This window comes from Cololabis saira, chromosome 11 (assembly GCF_033807715.1).
Source record: "Cololabis saira isolate AMF1-May2022 chromosome 11, fColSai1.1, whole genome shotgun sequence".
NCBI classification, from domain to species: Eukaryota; Metazoa; Chordata; class Actinopteri; order Beloniformes; family Belonidae; genus Cololabis; species Cololabis saira.
The window spans coordinates 38,500,867-38,519,029 of record NC_084597.1 but is presented as its reverse complement, the minus strand read 5'-3'; the positions used below and the strand labels follow the sequence as shown (position 1 = coordinate 38,519,029).

General features: G+C 39.2%; 1 protein-coding gene across 1 annotated transcript in view; it reads right to left on the bottom strand.

Annotated features, from left to right (window-relative positions):
- The window catches only part of arrdc1b (arrestin domain containing 1b), a 51,767-nt gene extending 34,660 nt beyond the window's left edge, over positions 1–17,107 (bottom strand). Inside the window, exon 1 of the mRNA XM_061734469.1 lies at positions 16,949–17,107. Coding sequence (XP_061590453.1) covers positions 16,949–17,066 — 118 coding nt within the window. The 5' untranslated portion in view covers positions 17,067–17,107. The remainder of the gene's footprint in view (positions 1–16,948) is intronic.
- Between the last annotated feature and the right edge of the window lie 1,056 nt (positions 17,108–18,163).

The window sequence follows — 18,163 nt, the reverse complement described above, 5'->3', positions numbered from 1 at the left end:
CTCTTTGATAGTCACACGTCTCGGATTACAGCGGCTGCTGTTAACGTTCACCGCAGTCATTCCTCTTACCACTCTGTCTGCAGTCTCTTCTCTACTTCTATTATCTGCAATCAATATTGAGAGAGGATGGAGCCCGGAATATTTATTACCTACAGCCCCATCTCACTGAAATATATGATGCTCTTCTTTGGATACGTCTGCTGTCTTCAGGCTAGGGATGGGCGGTATGGACAAAAAAATGTATCACAATAATTTCTGGCATTTATCCCAATAACGATAAAAAAAATACCAATACAAAAAGTGTCATCAACGGGAATATTTCTTTCTTTCTTTCTTTGTTTCTTTCTTTCAGGCTCATTTCTTCTTTCTTTCTTTCTTCTTTCAGGCTCATTTCTTCTTTCTTTCTTTCTTTCTTTCTTTCTTTCAGGCTCATTTCTTCTTTCTTTCTTTCTTTCTTTCTTTCTTTCTTTCTTTCTTTCTTTCTTTCTTTCTTTCTTTCTTTCTTTCTTTTTTTCAGGCTCATTTCCTCAATTTATCGTTTTTACCGTGAGATGACAAATTCTTACCATGGGGAATTTTTTTGACGGTTTATCTTGAACGGTAAAATATCACCCATTCCTACTTCAGGCTTATTTTATTTGCCGGTGATTACACTTCCGCGTGAAGATAGATTTAATTCTCCTCGCTTTCCATTTTGCTCCTGCTCCACATCCTCAACACCTCCTCTTGAAACCTTCTGGATTTGAGGTTTTATTCTGGACATTGCTTTGTCTTTAGAAATTTCAACCGGACCACCCAAACCTGCTGTCGTCATGGCCAGAAATACATGCAGAAATCCTGTGAAGAGCACAAATCAAAACTCTTGATGTGTCTTGTGGCGTCAGGGTCTCATTGGCAGCAGCTCCATGCAGCCCTGTGAAGGTTTTCCCCTCCACACACAAGGACATTTCTTTACATCGTGTTAACCATTAACTTCCCTTTAGGCTATTCTCTTCTGAGAAATGATGCATCACTTGCCAACAACTGTTTTTTTTTTTTGCAATCACGTTTATACATAAAGTAAAAGAAAGACAAAGTCATCAAATGCAGAAGAGGCTCCGAATTCAGGGCAGAAACCATAAAGAGCTGGCAGTCTCAAACGTGTTTGTGCCATACAGGGCAAACTTAGTCAGGATGGGTGTTGGTGTGAAGCATGCGGAGGAGCTGATAGTGGAAGTTCCTTATTTACCCTCATTACATTGAGTTTCGTGTCTGCTGACAGTTTGAGGCACAAAGGAGGCCTCTGTGAGTTTGTTTGTTTGAAGAGAAAAAGAAAGAAAAAAAGAAAAAAAAGGACTGAGGAAATGTCCAGCCCCTCAGACAAAACAAACCAGGAATGAAATGTGTCTTCCCAGTATCTGTGGTTTCACCCCTGTGTGGGCCAGGAGTGTCAACCAAAACTTGAATTGATTGACATTCCTCACATGCTTTAAAAGGCGAACTGAACGTCATTCATACATTCCAGGATAATGAGGTATGGAAACTCCCACAGCGGTGTCTGTGTGATAAGACAGAACTGTTATAAATAATGCTGCCGTACAAATGTTGCAGCCAAGAAGTGCTTGTGCTTCTCTTGGAGAGAGGCTTCGCTGCTCCAGAATGGAGCACGTAGTCACACTGCATTTTCTCTAAAGTCATTTCTGCTATCTTTTCCCAAACGTCACACCTAACTGTATCCTAGCATATTTCAGAGAAGTGATGCTACACTTATTGCCTTCATTAAATGTTAAAGCACTTCAAACAATAAGGCCCGCTACCTTCTGCAGCATTTGCCCTTTCTAGTGTTTCTCGAAGATACGACAAACCACCATCTGATCTTGGGATCTCTCTCTCTTCCAATACTTAATTTATCCCCGAAGGGAAATTATAATTGCTGCAGTGGTTTTCATGATTTCAGTCTCTTCAAGGAGTCACTGTAGAGGTTTATAGCTGTTGTCAGGAATGATCTCCTGTAGCGGTCTGTGTTGCTGCAGATCTGAACAAGTCTCTGACTGAAGACACTTCGTTGCTGAATCACTGTGTTGTGAAGAGGATGATAAGGGTTGTCCATGGTCTTCTTCATTTTATAACGTATCCTCCTACGAACAGCCCCAGAATAAAACCAGCCTTCTTCATCAGTTTGTTGTTTCTTTAAGTCTCTGGTTCTGATGCTGCTCCCCCAACAGATGACTGCAGACGTGATTGAACTCTCTACAAAGATATCTTGCTTCATCTTGCTTCAGACACTGAAGGACCTAAGATTTCTCAAGAAGTAAAGTCTGCTCTGTCCCTTCTTATAAACAGCATCAGTGTTGCATCTCCAGTCGACTCTGTTGTGCAGGTGAACACCGAGGTATTGATACTCCTACACTACCTCCAATTCCTCTACCATCATGGAAACACTGTTTGACTTAATCCTGGCTCTGTTAAAATCCACAGTCATCTCTTTTGTCTTGTTCACATTTGAGATGAAATTACTGTTCCCACGCCATAAAAGTGTTAAGAGTAATAATATGAGTGATAGAAAGCTTGAATTATGTGCTGAGACAAAAATGTATACAGTTTCGTGACCTTCACATGAGACAACCACCGTAAGATGATTGTGATTGAGTGAGTTACCATTTGGCTAACGTGTGGGATCCACCAATCCTTGAACAGACACTTGAAAGAGGCTTATCCCTGCAGCATTAACATCAAGAAGCCAATAGATGGATAACGTGAATTCTGCATGTCTGCTCATGCACTACCAGTCATCCAGTTTCCGCACCTGCTTTATACTATCCTTTATCCTATTAACCAGCCTATCCCAGCTGTCAATGAACGGACACCTGGAAAGATCGCATCACAACTCAAGGCGTACAGTTTCCAAATTTCACTGCTTAAGACTACATCCAGATAATTTGAAACAGTGAAACTTTAGTTTTGGTTGCGTATAACATACACAGTGGTCATTTTCACCCGCAATGATGTAAACATTTTGATCTGCTGCAGACCCTGTTTCAGTTTGTAAACCCAGCTGTTACCGTGCAAAGTGGATGAACTGAAACTGAAACCGTTTCAAAACAATGACGTAGTTGAGCAGATTCATTTCCCGGTTTTCTCTTTTTTAGCAGCACAGTAAACAAGGTGCGGTAAGCAATGTGGACATGGACCAGCAAGCACTGCTGACTTTGTTGTGTTGGTGTCGGATGTCACGCAAAAGTCTGTATAAAACTGAAACTGTAATCAGCAGAAAGTATGATTTCCATCACAGTTTTCATTTGTGTCATCATGGATGTGTCATCCATGTGATGTGTTGTGTCATCATGTGATGCACGTCTACAGTAGTGTGATGTTGATGGAGACCTTTATTGGACCTGAAATGTTAGTAGGTCTGTTTTTGTTTTAAATGTCTAGTGTGGAGAAATCCTCAGACTAAAACATGCGTAGAAGAGATGTTGTCCTTACTGGATTTCACACAGTTTCAGTTTGTTGCATCAAATTGAAACATCTAAAACAATCCTTAGATCAGCGCCCATACACGGTCACCTCAGAACGGTCAAACAATTTCTTCTCAGCCAGTCTTGGTCGTTGATATTCATTGCAGCCTCTCAGTATTTTCATTCTGCAGACTGCAAGTCTCAGCTCATAAAAACCCAGTTTTATCCCATTTAATTTGATTATTGTCCATCTCCACTGAAATTTTGCTCACAATATGAAAGCCACACAATGCTGTCAACTTTAACAAATTTAAATGTCTTCTGCAGTGAGCATCAATTTTGATGCCCCCCCGCCCCCCACCTCCCCATAACTCCCTGGCAACCATCATTAATACCGTAGATCAGGGATATTCAATTGGCGGCCCGCGGGCCACATGCGGCCCGCCAGGAGCTTTTATGTGGCCCCTGGTCATATTTCAAAAAAGGGGGTGTTTGTTGAAAAAAAAAAAATATATATATTTTTTTTTTATAATATTTTTATAACTGGCTACTATGGACTCAATGCTTAATATAATATTCAAATAAGGAAATCTTGGTGGAAAGTGGTGCTTTGTCATTATGGCGTGTTTTATTAAAAGTAGGTCAATATCAATTTCATTAAGTTTGCACAATGCATGGTTTCAAAATGAACTTGCATTCAAAATAATATTTCTTTATCTGAATATTATATTTAACATTCACAATTACTAAATATGGAGACAATACATAATTCATATGTAAACTAGATATATTCAAATGTATAATACAAATGTATTATATTTACATAAGTCTTCTTCTTTGAGTGCAAAATACATTTTGAAAACCCCCACATTTTCAAATTGTGCGGCCCTCTCCATACAGTCCTTTTGCAGATGTGGCCCCCGGCCCGAATCTAGTTGAATACCCCTGCCGTAGATAGCAACATCCTGCCCCCGTAAACCACTTTCAGCGTTACAGAAACTTTTTCGGTACCTTTTTCTGCTGGCATTTCTTTTCTATATTGTAAACTGACAGTTTGAGATGCTTTTTCTGGGATTAGGATGAGCAACCGCAGGCTATCTTCAAACTCTGGATCATATCCGACAATGTCTACGTCAGGAGGGACCTACATTTAATCCTCGGCTACTCCCTCATGACAATAGACATTGTCCTTGTCTGACCTGATCTCATTTCACTGCACGGTTATGGTTTGCCTCAGAAGTAGCCTTACATTCCTATCTTTAATTAAGAGGGTTCTTTTATTCATATGAGGACATGCTTGTTTGTTTTCAAACCAAAATACTGTACTCAAATCTGTGTCCTCGCACTCAAAATGTCCCGGCTTGCGTGCAAATGTGCTTTTCTGCGCCTCTCAACTGTGTCCTTGAACTCAGAAACACTGTGTTCTGCTCCCCAGTCTGAGCTCCTGCCCTTGGCTTTGTTTCTGAACACACTGGAAACTACTCAGATACAGTATATACTTTTTGTCAAGGATTTTCATTTTCTTTATCTTGGCTTTGAATGTTTTTAACACATGATGATGTCCTCAACTTTATCAGCGACATTCTGTAAATTTGCATATGTCCCCACCTCGGCAGTAATGATGTTTTCTGTCCACTTTTGTGACTGTACTTTTTTCATGTCACAGATACTGAGAGGTTGACAGATAACAGAAGAAACAGCATCATGAACTGGTTTGATGGTGCTAAACATTGATTTTAATCAACTCTGACTGCACACAGTTGGAAGTAAAAGAAAGTTTCTCTGGAAATTACCTGGAATGAGTTTAGTGGTGAATGGCACACCTAAACAACCTGGACCCAATTAAATTTAAATAAAATCATGCATGTCACGCTGAACTCAGTTACCCAATATGAGTCTGGAAGGGATGATTTGAAAGGAAAACAAAAAAGGGCACACCTGCATGGAGGCAGTAACTCTGACCAAAGATGAGCAACAGTGAATCCAAGTCTGTCACACCATTCACAACATTCACACTCCCTCATGCTGCATATCCAACTGCTCATGCAAGGAAAACTGATGATATGGTAGAAAAGAATGAGACATAAACCTTCTCTGTTGCCAACTGTAATTTACTTCCCTGCACTGTAAAAACAAAAAAAACTATTTCTAAGAAAATAAAAAAGCCTTTATTCAAGAAAATTAGAGGACCATTTTACCTAATTTTGTTGTTTTTAAAGGGAAAGTTCGGTTTTTTAAACCTGGACCTTATTTCTGGCATTTTTTATGGTTGTATACTCACCCAGAGGTGTTTGGTGTCATTTGGAGTCCTTCGGAAGATATTAGGAGTTTTTTGCAAGCCTCTTCTCCATATAATGGTAGCGCATAGGGCACTCGCGGGACACAGACGATGCAGCGTCTAAATAACACATGATTGCCGCGAAACTCTTCATTTCTTTTATGAATCGCTAGATCTGCTTCCAGGACCTGTTGTAACATTGTGGCGCTGTCTGTGTATTAAACAAATCCGTTTGTAAACAAGACCTCTGAACTCATGACGTCATCTCTGTGCGCGCACTCTGTCCTCCGTTCAGTGAGCTCTTCAGCCGTATACTCTGGCTCAAAACGGTAAGGACGTCCATCATATTCAAAGTCGTCGTCCACAACCTCAGAATTTGACAAATATTCAGACATGTTTCAAATAACTAACAGTAAACTAACAGTAGTGAACTCCAGCTGTACACGGAGCTGTGTCTGGGATGCGCCAAAGAATAGATATGATGAACATGACTAAATCCAAGGAAAAGAGGAGTAGCTGAAGTCAATTTCCAGCTGACAGCGGTCACAGTATTGACGTACAATATTGAAAGTACACTCAGATCAGTAACACCCTCCCACGCTGAAGGGCCTCCGAAAGAATCAAGTCACTGTTGCTCTCACTGTGTAATCATACAACACATTTCTAATTTCAAGACAAAAGACATCAAGTCTGAAGAATTAAAAAGTCATTTTTAAAAGGTGAGCATCGCAGGACAATGCAAACAGAAGAAATAATAATTAAAAATAAATTGGCATGCTGAAGGGTGTTGGCACATCAGCATAGAGTTGAAGTGTGTATATGGATCCCATTTAAATGTAAATGTTTTCTTCATACATATATTAAAAGTCCCCATGCAATTCCTGCCTTCAAACTTCACCTGAGTAATCAATAAACAGATTAACTTTACTTAAAGGACTTCATGAGAAGGGCTCATGTCCCTTCAACTCTGCTTACATTTTTGCAATGAAGCAATACACGATGAACTCAGCCTTAAACTGAGCCAAAAAAAAGGGGATGCCCATCTGGAGGATGAAAGCTTTTCCAATTTACAACCGATTCACTGTGTCCAGAACAACTCTATTCTGCGTCAATATCCTGCAATACAAACAGACAAATTCTGTTAAAAATAAAACTGGCGTGGTCAGAAGTGCAAGTTTTCTAAACTTTGGAGAGGAAAATGGTGACAGAATTCAACAAGAATCCCAGGATGTTTGTTGCTTAACTGGGCTTCTTCTGGGCTTCATGTCTTGCGAAGACTGCTGTGAGGGCTCATCATTCATCGGCCTTTGAGGCCATCAGCCAAGACGTACTCCATCATTCACACAGCAGAACATAAAAGTCTGCCAATGAAAATGTGAAACATGGAAATGTGGAAATCTGTCCTTTGGTCTGATTAAAAGAAAGCTGCTGTTACAGTCGGACAAACGCAGCCACTTCAGAGATTAAATAGTCTGCTCTTCATTCAGCTCAAGAGGAAGACCACCTATCACCTCCCTCACCCATCTCATTCAGCCCTTTTCCATTACTCCCACCATAAAACTCACATTTTGAGTACTGCTATGTCAAAAATGTATTATACAACAGGTGGTCACCTTGGTAAACAATGACTGGAGGAAGGATTGCAGCTGAAAGGTTGTGAGTTGAGCATGTGTTCGGTGGCACAGGAGCACCCCAGGAAACGTTCACCACTTCTCTTCTCTGTGCACCTCAGACTGCCGGTACAGCTCAAAAATCCCTCAGAGGACCCTGCTGTTCTTGTGTGTGTAAGTGGCAAAACAGTGGATGAAGTGTGAATAGTGCATTTCAGGAGAAGCCAGGCATTGTTTCCATCTTGGGTGAAGAAGTTGAGGCAGTGGAGAACTACAGATACCTGGGAGTTCACCTAGACCAGGGGTCGGCAACCCAAAATGTTGAAAGAGCCATATTGGACCAAAAACACAAAAAACAAATATGTCTGTAGCCGCAAAAAATGAAAAGTCTTGTATAAGTCTTATAATGAAGGCAAATGGCGAAAGGCGAAATGTCGAGAAAAAAGTCGAAATGTCGAGGAAAAAGTCGAAATGTCGAGAAAAAAGTTGAAATGACGAGGAAAAAGACAAAATTTTGAGAAAAAAGTAAAAGTTTCGAGAAAAAAGTCAAAATTTCAAGAAAAGTCAAAATGTCGAGAAAAAAGTCAAAATGTCGAGGAAAAGTCAAAATGTCGAGGAAAAGTCAAAATTTCGAGAAAAAAGTCAAAATTTCGAGAAAAAAGTCGAAATGTCGAGAAAAGTCAAAATTTCGAGATAAATGTTGAAATGTCGAGAAAAAAGTTGAAATGTCGAGATTAAAAAGGAAAAGAAAAAGGAAGAAAAAAAGGAAAAAAGAAGAGAAAAAAGGAAAAAAAAGTCACACATTTGTGAAAAAGCTCCAGGGAGCCACTAGGGCGGCGCTAAAGAGCCGCATGCGGCTCTAGAGCCGCGGGTTGCCGACCCCTGACCTAGACAACAGACAACCAGAGATGCAGCACTAAGCTTTCTGAGGAAGGACCGTGCAGACTGTTCTCCTTGAGGACGCTGAAGTCTTTCAACCATTTGATGTAAGATTTTGTATTTCTGTTTGGAAGAGAGTGCAATTTTCCTTGCAAACATCTGTCATCTGTTGACGTCATCTGTTTGTCGAAATGAATTGTGGGTTGTGTGTGTTGTGCTGATAGCATTGCCTCCGTGAAAAATTGGGAGATTTTAAATGTTTCCTGCTTCAATGCATTCATGATCAGCCTATCACATTGCAGCCACACCGCTAGATCCTAGCCAATTAACTTCAAAAAGGGTAAAGCAGGCCAATTTAAGCACTCACTGAAGGACAATGGAGGAAAAACTCAATCATTGCCATATTCAACCGTGAAATGTACCTCTCCACCTGCGCTTCTGACAAACGGAATGCACCTAAAAACGATTGTTGGTGGATCACAGATGGAAAGCACAGATAATCCCATGCAATAACGACAGCGTCGGCCAGAAACACCCTCTGTCGTGCGTTGCTGCAACACTGCTGTTTGAATCCAGCATAAAGCACGCACAACTCCCAATCAGGGATGTACGCTAATTTCTAAAGCAATGTTGAAAAGAAGAATGTTACGGAGCAATTCTGACCTAATGCCAGAGACTGATTAACATAATGAAAACTTCAAGTTAATGCTGGTTAAGGCAGCTCTTCAAACTACTTAGTCTTGGAGCCTTGTGAGCAAGTGAGGGCTTGTTCAGTATAAAATAAACAGAGTTATGAAATATACAGTCACAGGAGAAAAAACATCAGTTTTATTTAAGTGAATGGTACATGGACTGATGCAAGGACTAATATGAGTTAGTAATATTGCTGACTATCAGTCAGGCAGCAGAAGGCGAAAGTTAATCATCATTAACTTCACATAGATTGACACCAATCACGGAATTAACACTGAAGCTGAGCTGGTGGGTTGTCTTGCCACAACAGGTGTGTTACATAGGCCTGTGTTGAAAAAATCGATTCTCCGATTTTAAATCGATTCTCATATTAATTCCTAAAAATTGATTCATATGTCTAAAGATCGATTTAAAAAAAAAAAAAAAAAAAAAAAAATCTTTTTTTTTTTTTTTTTATCATTACATTACGACTTTTGGTACTTTTTTGTTTATGCCCAAGAAAGGAATGTTTTGTTGGACACAAGAATAACTGGTGCCATGTTTTTGCCTTTAAATATGTTTAAAGGTATGAACACATTAAAGTTTTCAGTTATAATTGCATAAATTGTCTATATTTCTTTGCTTTATATACTGTCTTGGGGTTACATTTGCATAAATGTTAAAAACCAAATTCTCATAAATGGGGAAAAAATAAAAGCGATTTCTTTCGTTCTCTGTTTCCGCCCTGGATCTGTTTGGTAATTCTGACCCACGATGTTTCTGAAATCAGTTCTATCAGCATTCTGGGAGCTGATTGGTCCTTACAGCATCATTAGCTGCCAATACTTGCTGTTTAATCTCAATATAATACTAGTATTAATATGTTGCAGAACTACAGTCATATAATTCATGCAACAGCTGAAAAAACAGTTTTATTAACAGTAACCCAAATCAATATCGGATCGAATCGGATTGTGATAATCGATTCCGAATCTTAAGAATCGGAATCGAATCGATTCTTGATATTTGAATCGATCCCCAGCCCTACTGTTACATCACAGCTACTTTGAAATCCACTGCTGACATCTGAAAAAGAAAACTTCATACTTTCGTGCTCATTTACACTTCAGATTTCTGACAACTGTACAGTGACGAGGCCGAAAGGGAAGTTTCACGTGAAATGACTCATTTCCTGTTCCTGTGCTTTTTAACGGGCTCCTTAGCAGCTGGCAGTTAGAGAACTTTGCATTTTGTGTGTGTGTTGGGGCCTGACTTAAACTGTCTATGGCTGGGTATCAAATGTCCATGTAAGGAACGGCGCGGAGCCAGTGCATTAAACATTCCTGTAACAGGTGACAGTTGCAGAGAGGGAGAAAACAGCTTAAGAAGAGGCTGAACTAAACAAACACGCTGACTCTGCCCTCGACTTCAGATCTATAAGTCGGCAGCACACACAGAGGGATCACTGAGGCTTTCACTCACTGTGTTTATTTTCCTTTAATACCCTGAATCTTCAATGACAGAAAATGAAAAGTGACAAATATTGACTTCACCAAAAGTTAATCACTACTGCTTGGTGTTCAGACCCAACAATATCATTATCCAACAAATATTCACATTTTCTGCTCAGTAAGAGCATCGTATGCACAGTCCTGAAAAATACGACAATACCTGTGTGCGTGAATTAGCCATTTAGCAATTTGTACAACCTGTGAAAAAATAACAAAAGGAAGAAAGAAGAAAATATTTACATTTGCTAAGCACTTAACCAAGAACAAGTCTAATATTATGATGCTAAAAAGCCTAAAAGGCTGAAAATAAAGCTCCCGCAGCAGACTGCCTGCTGTTATCTTTCACTGAACGATTATTTTACTGCATATGGTGGAATATAGTATACGGTCAAAAGCTGTGCCGACATGTCCTGCTTCTAAGATGATCAGAATTGGAGAAGATAATTGCAAACACTGTATCTCTACACTGGAAAAGCAGAAGAACAAAACTTTGCAGAGTTCTCCTGTGGTGTCCGTTTTCAGCTCATAAACCAGGGTCAAATCTAGTCAAATCGCAGAAGAAGTAGAATCCATGAGTGAACAAACAACCTGGGAGACGGAAGACGTTAGCGGCGTCCCGACTGCTGTCTTCTTGGCAGATTTCTGATTAGTGATTTTCTCAAAGCTCTGCCCTGCTATTTAGATTTTCTGGGATAAACTGAAGAGAATATTTTTCTTAATTTCTTGCTTGAACACTCGACTCGATCGAACACTATCAATCAATCAATCAATCAATTACTTTATTTGTCCCCAAGGGGGCGATTAGTTTCGCAACAAAAGAAGCACACAATGGGTAAATATACATAAAATATACATACTAAATTACAATAATAGTATAGACTTAAGCTTCCCCCACTACCTTTTCCATCCCACTACCTTTTCACCCACTACCTTTTCCTTCCTGCATTTAAAAGAACAATAGCGGAGGGAACAAAGGAGTGTTTGTATCTGTTAGTCTTTGCAAAAGGGAGTCTAAGCAGTGTACCTGATGGTAGAAACTGAAAGGGATGTGAGCAATCAGACAATACGGAGTTTGCCTTCTTGATCAGCTGTTTGTTATAAAGTTCTTGTAATTTTTGTTGAGCCGACCCGATTATTTTACTGCTTAGACTGACAACCTTACTAACGATTAGATTTCCTACAAAACTGCAGTAGGTTGCAGGTCCTTCAATCTCTCACTGCAAATTTGTGATTTGTGACAGCAGACTACACATACCCCTGATGTCCAATAGCGCCATCAGCTCAGAACTGTGACTCAGGTATGAACATCTACTGTCCAAAGAAATAAAGCCAGAAGTGGTCTTCAATTGCAGCCAAAAAGCCATACTTCTGATGTGAAACTAGGCCAAGCAGCTCAGCTATGCAGGAGGTGCTACTACTACTACTACTACTACTACTGTCATTTAGCAGACGCTTTTATCCAAAGCAACTTACATTTTAATGGCGCAATTAGGGTAGGGCTGGGCGATATATTGACATTTTAATATATATCGATATATTTTCAAACGCGATATGGTACGGGACAATATCGTTTATATCGATTTAAATTTTTTTTTTTTTTTTTTTTTTTTTTTTTTTACGATTTTGATATAGCTTATTTTGTGACAAATTGACTTGCATGTTTTATTTGAGATTTGCACAAATGTTTTGTTATTTGCACAACTGTCAACCTCAGTGGAAAAGTCTGCCTGTTACTGTCTACATTGTATTAATTGCACAGTGTATTTTAATTTAATTGTTATGCAGGAAAGGGATATTTGTTTTACTTTATTCAAGAAGCATTTTTATTCTATATATGCAGGCAGTTTATTTTTATTTCATTTGTTTTATACATTTTGATATTGTGCAGACCTCTGTTAATAAAGGAACCTGTGTGACATTTGGCACGAGGCTTTGTATTAAAACTGACGCTATGCTATGCTATAATGCTTTGGGGGAAACCCCAATTATGGCACAGAAAAAATATTGATGTATATCGAGTATCGCCATTCAGCTAGAAAATATTGAGATATGACTTTTGGTCCATATCGCCCAGCCCTAAATTAGGGTTAAGGGCCTTGCTCAGGGGCCCAAGGTGGTTCATCTTGGTTGAACATGGGTCCTCCAGACCCAAGCCCACCTCTTTATCCACTCTTTCTCCACCCTCCAGGTGCTCTGATTGAGCTGAGGAGTCAAAACATGCCATCTTTGGATGTAGTACGGTAGTGTTTCAATGCTTTTCATTGTTTTTCAGCACCCATCATTTCTGCAAACGTCAGTGTGTCAGTTACAAGTGGTGCACATTCAACATTATGTGTAAGCTGCCTTTTTCATGTACTTTCATTCACGTATTCACGACTCATGAATACTTATTCATGAAGGAGTTAATCAATAAAAATGTTGTCTAATGGTTTCCATCATCAATAATAGAGTGAGACCAAGAATGTTGCCTCAGCAATATTCAGCTTACAAATAACCTTCAGGGTTTATTTTATTACAGCACTTGCACAGAGTGGTAGTTCGGCAGAGACGCGCATATGAAAACTTGAATATTAACTCTTGTTCATGACATTTCTGGTCTAAACAAAACTGGTCTGCGCTTCTGCAAAACATCAGAGAGTATTCTGCCTTAAGTGGACGAGTATGGCAGAAAGCAGCTAGTGTTTTGAGCACGGAAATGTTGCAGATTAATTTTTTCAGCTAGTTTAAACCTTTTATTATGGAAATGGTTGCTGCTCTGTTCAATTAAACAATGAAAATGGTAATGATTCAATCAAAATGCTCTATTGGTGTTTGCACGGATTGAATCTGTCATTTATGTAAAACTGATTAAGAGATTAGTCCCGATATGACTCGTTGTGACTGAATAATACATTCCTGATTAAATATAGTTCATATTCTGACCTTGCAGGTGACAGATTTACAATAACAATCCAAAAAAATCCATGGTACTGTCTTCTTAAAATACAATTACATCATAATTTGGTGGAATTTAAATTCCAAGAAAAATATAATAAAACAGAAGTGTGTATATTAGTTTAAATCTCCAGGTTAATTTTCAGAAATCAACAAGAAACGGAACCCCGAAACTCACTAATGGTAGCGGAGCTCTGAATGTGTCTGAGATGTAAGGCCTCCATCAAAACATCTGCCAAGCTGCCTCTTTGCCAGATGAGAGTGAGTGATCCCCCCCATGCTGAAGTCCGGGAGTGAAGGTGAACTGGGAGAGTCTGCTTTAGAGGTTTTCTGAGCTGGCTTTCAGAGTCGCGATCAATATGTAAAGGCAAGCAGTTCAGCTGGAAATAAAGGCAAGTCTGGGCACACTTTGGATATGCTGGAAAGAACTGTGGCACACTAAGTATTCAATGTTTGCAAAATGGAGGTCAAATAAATCAGTAATAGCACAAATGTCTTGAGCGATGTCATTTGTCAGCAAAATACAGCTGCAAAGACAGAAGCAGGATTTGTAGCAAACGTTTAATTCTCATTGGTTTTATTGTTTCTTTTAATAAACATTATTGCAACGGTTGAATAAATCAAACCTAACAATTTTATGGGTACTTATGGATCTACAAGCTACTGAATCCGGGGATACTTAGTTTTTCTTCCTTCTTATCAATGAAATAATGGCAAAACTTCAACGATGTTGTTCATCAGATGTTGTATTTGCCCAATATTAACGCCTACTACAATCAGATTATTGTTATGTTCATACGTAAAATACAATGGACTAAAAAAGGAGGGACTAACTTTTACTACACCACGTCAATCACCACGGCAGATCATTGTTTTCATCACATAAACATGGAATACAATTGACATCGGATGTTGTTCCTGATACAACTCCAGGCCAGAACTGTGAAAAATCTGGTCTGTGATCCCTTAGTAGGTGTAAGGCTGGACAGAAACCACCTCCTGACCTCAAGAATCAGACGTGAATCATGCAATAAAAGATTCACAAACCCAATATGTTGTAGGCGTGTGAAAATGTCAAACTTAATATATAAATATATATATATATACAGTATATATATATATATATATATATATATATATATATATATATATATATATATATATATATGTTTTTTAACTAATCACTTCCAAACAGACTTGCAGATCAGTAAAACAGAAAGTTGCTTTCTTGTCATACCAGAAGTGGAGATGCAACATTAAATCTGTGATGGCAGTATGAAATTACACTGCATGCAATTATTTTACCCTGCATCCCCTTATTGCACGTTCCAGAGCCCCTTCATGCACAGTTCCTGTCAGTTATCATACCTCTGCACCAGACCAGTGCCTCAGCTAAAGATAGCAGGCCTTTATTATCAAAGGAGAATCACACAAGGATCACTTACATACAATGGCTTCTTTGTTAACTCCCAAAGCTGCCCTCTGTCTGCTTTCCCCTCCCAATATCAACTTTTCCAATGAGTTTAGCTGACACATTTGCATCACGAACTAAAAAGTGCCTCAAATATAGACTGTCATGTGAAAAGAAAATAGTCCACTTTCGGTCCAAAGGTCATCCGGTCCTTAACAGATCTCAAAATTAGGTAAATACAATCTCAGATGAACAACAACCAGCGACACATCACACACACAAGAAAGAAATGCATCATCAGAAAAACTACTGATGTCAGCACCAGTATTATAATAAGCATTGAGACTTATGAGGGTAGGTATAGGCCAGATGCTGCTAATAATTTACTTCATTAACTGATCATCAGCGAGTGTAAGAAGCGTTATAAATGCAGACATTTTGGCAGCTTTTCTGGCTTTTTAAACATGTCTGAAAGCTCATACACATTTATTCTTGCTGCACTTGCTGCTGGCTCACCGGGTTGGAAGAGCATTGACCAACAACCTGGAATTCATTGTGAGACGTTTTCATGAGAAAACATATTTACAAGAGAAAGAAAACACCTAGACCAAAACTCAGCGCTACATCTCAGATTCTCCAAGCCTCATTATCAAGTTAAAATGTTAAAATTAATAGTATAACAACTAGAAAACCTGCACAATTATAGCTAGTTTGGAAGGGTTGCCAGAAAAAAACTTCTTTCCAATAAAAATATTAATGTTAACATGGATTAGATTTGTACAAGTGACACAAAGCTAAATGTGTTTAGGTTTCCAAGTTTGATAGAAACCAAAAACAGCATGTCAGCACAAAAACCTTAAAGCAACTGCATGGCACGGTGGCAGAAGTGTGATGATTTGGAATCCATGTTTGAACCTGGGCACCTTTTGATTTGACCATGAAACTCTCTCTAATATTCTCAATCAAAACATGAGGCCATGTGTCCAACAGTTAAAGCTTGGCTAAAAGTGGGTCATGTGGCTGGTGTGATCATAATGACCACACCAGCAAAGCTGCATCAGCAATGACGAAAAGAAATGAATCAATGTGATGAAATGATTCAAAGTCCACAGCTCTACCTGACTGAAATGCTCTGGGTTTTGTAGTTTTTGTTAAATAATGATCCATTATGACATTTGCTGTCGTCTATAGATATTACCCAGTTTTAAGATTGTTAAAGACTAGATTTTATTACCGCGGTTGAATTGGTTTGATATTGGATATTGGATATTATGAATTCAACACCCGTAAAACTTGTGATACATACCACTGATTTTGGTCATATTGCTTGTGATGTGTTCATGGTCATCTAGACTATATATCACAAGAGAGTAATTATTATAAAATCATATTATGGGCTGATTTAATGAGGTTTAATGAAAACAATCGGTGTTATGTATCACAAGTTTTATGGGTGTTGAATTCATTAAACCACATTAAATCAGCCCATATGATTTTTAAATCAGCCCATATATATGCCTATATGATTTTTTAATAATTACTGTTTTGTGATATATAGTCTAGATGACCATGAACACATCACAAGTGGTTTGACCAAAATCAGTGGTATGAATCACAAGTTTTATGGGTGTTGAATTCATAATATCCAATATGAAACCAATTCAACCGCGGTGATTTTATCTACTTTTTACCACGGTGCCACATTTAAAATTTTTGAGGAGAGTTTCAAGCAACCCTACATTTTCAAATAAGATTATGGAAGTAAAGTAACAATATAAACATACTTTCGTGTCTAACACCTGTTGTTGTGCTTTAATACGATGCGGTATCGTGTTAGAACAAGCAGGATACGGTGTGTGGGTTTAAGACGGACCAGCCAGCGCAGCTGTCCGTCAGAGCAGCTCGTCGCCTGGGCTGAAACGCGCCGTCCTCCGCTCCGCCGCCGCGGCTCCGCCACAAAGCCGTGTGTATGTCCGACCAGAGCCACGGGGAGACCCATCAAATAGATGACAACAAAATCCCAAAACACACATACAGCGCTACTACGCTGGCCCAAATCTCTCCTTTCCTCCAAAATCACGAGACAAAAGTTTATTTGCATCGACCAGCGGTGCGCACTCCTCTGAATCCAGCAGGCAGGAAGAAACACACGCTGACACAGAAACGCAGCTCCCTCAGCTCGGCTGAGGAACAAACGCTGCAGAACAAATGCCTACCTTTATACTGCAGCGAGTTGCCGGTGCGTATTTTCACAGTTCCGCTTATAGCCTCTCCGGGACCGTAAACTACCTTGTTGTTGGTAAAAGTGATGTCAAATTCTTGCAGCTTTCCCATGGCTCCGCTCCGTTGCGCGTCTCTGCCGCTCTGCCGTGTGTGGCGCTCTAAAGCCTGAATTATGGTTCTGCGTTAAATCGACGCAGAGCCTACGCCGTAGGGTACGGCGCAGCCTTCGGCGTAGTGTACGCGGCGACGCGCACCGTAGGCTCTGCGTTGGTGTAACGCGGAACCATAAATCGGCCTTTACCTGCCGCTGCTGCTGCGGCCCTGCCTCCATCCCCTCCTCCTTCCCTCACATCCATGTCATGCCGTGACGTCACCTTGCTCACTGGGATTACAGATGTTTACTGGGGTATATAATATGAACCAAGGACGATAATGATATGCAATGTAACTCCCACTGCAGAGATGCAGTGCAAAGTGCAATCTAAGCTTGTGTGTTACTGAAAACGTTTTTGCACGAAAAAAGATTCTGTATATTTCACCATAAAATTAAGCATTTGCTATTTATTTGTTTTTCTATCCTCTTATTCCACATACTGTTTTTATGCTTTTATTCATGCACTATGCACTTTGCTTGTATGTCTATCTTTTAACTGCAAATGATGATGAGCCTGCACAAACAAGTTTTTTACCCATGTTACTGAGTAATATGATGTGACAATAAAGTTTGATTGATTGATTGATTGATTGATTGATTGAGCAGTGATTTTTTTTTTCTGTGTGTGTGTTTATGTAACACTTGTTATGGTTAACATTTTATTATATGTTCAACCATAGAGGATGTTTGGTTCACATTTAGCCTTCATCCTGTTGTTGAAGGCTTGAAAGCTGAAGTTTTAAGCGGTACTTCCCAGAGAGGATGTTACATGTTCTGTGAAACTGCAAAGTAGGCTTAAATAAAACCACAGGCATTTGTTATGGTGCCTGTTGCTAGATAGAGAAGCTGAGGTTTAGGTCTTTTGAGTGAACATAAAGGAGTTTTAGGAATATGCAGCAGATATGCATCAATAAAACATAAAACAATAAAAAAAAATCACGAGTTAACTTTCCATTTCTGATCATCTTTAAAAGAGACACAAGACTTTGTCTTTTTTCAAAAGGTGACACAATTTCCCAAGGAGTGACATGCTTTAAAAAAAAAAAAAAAAAAA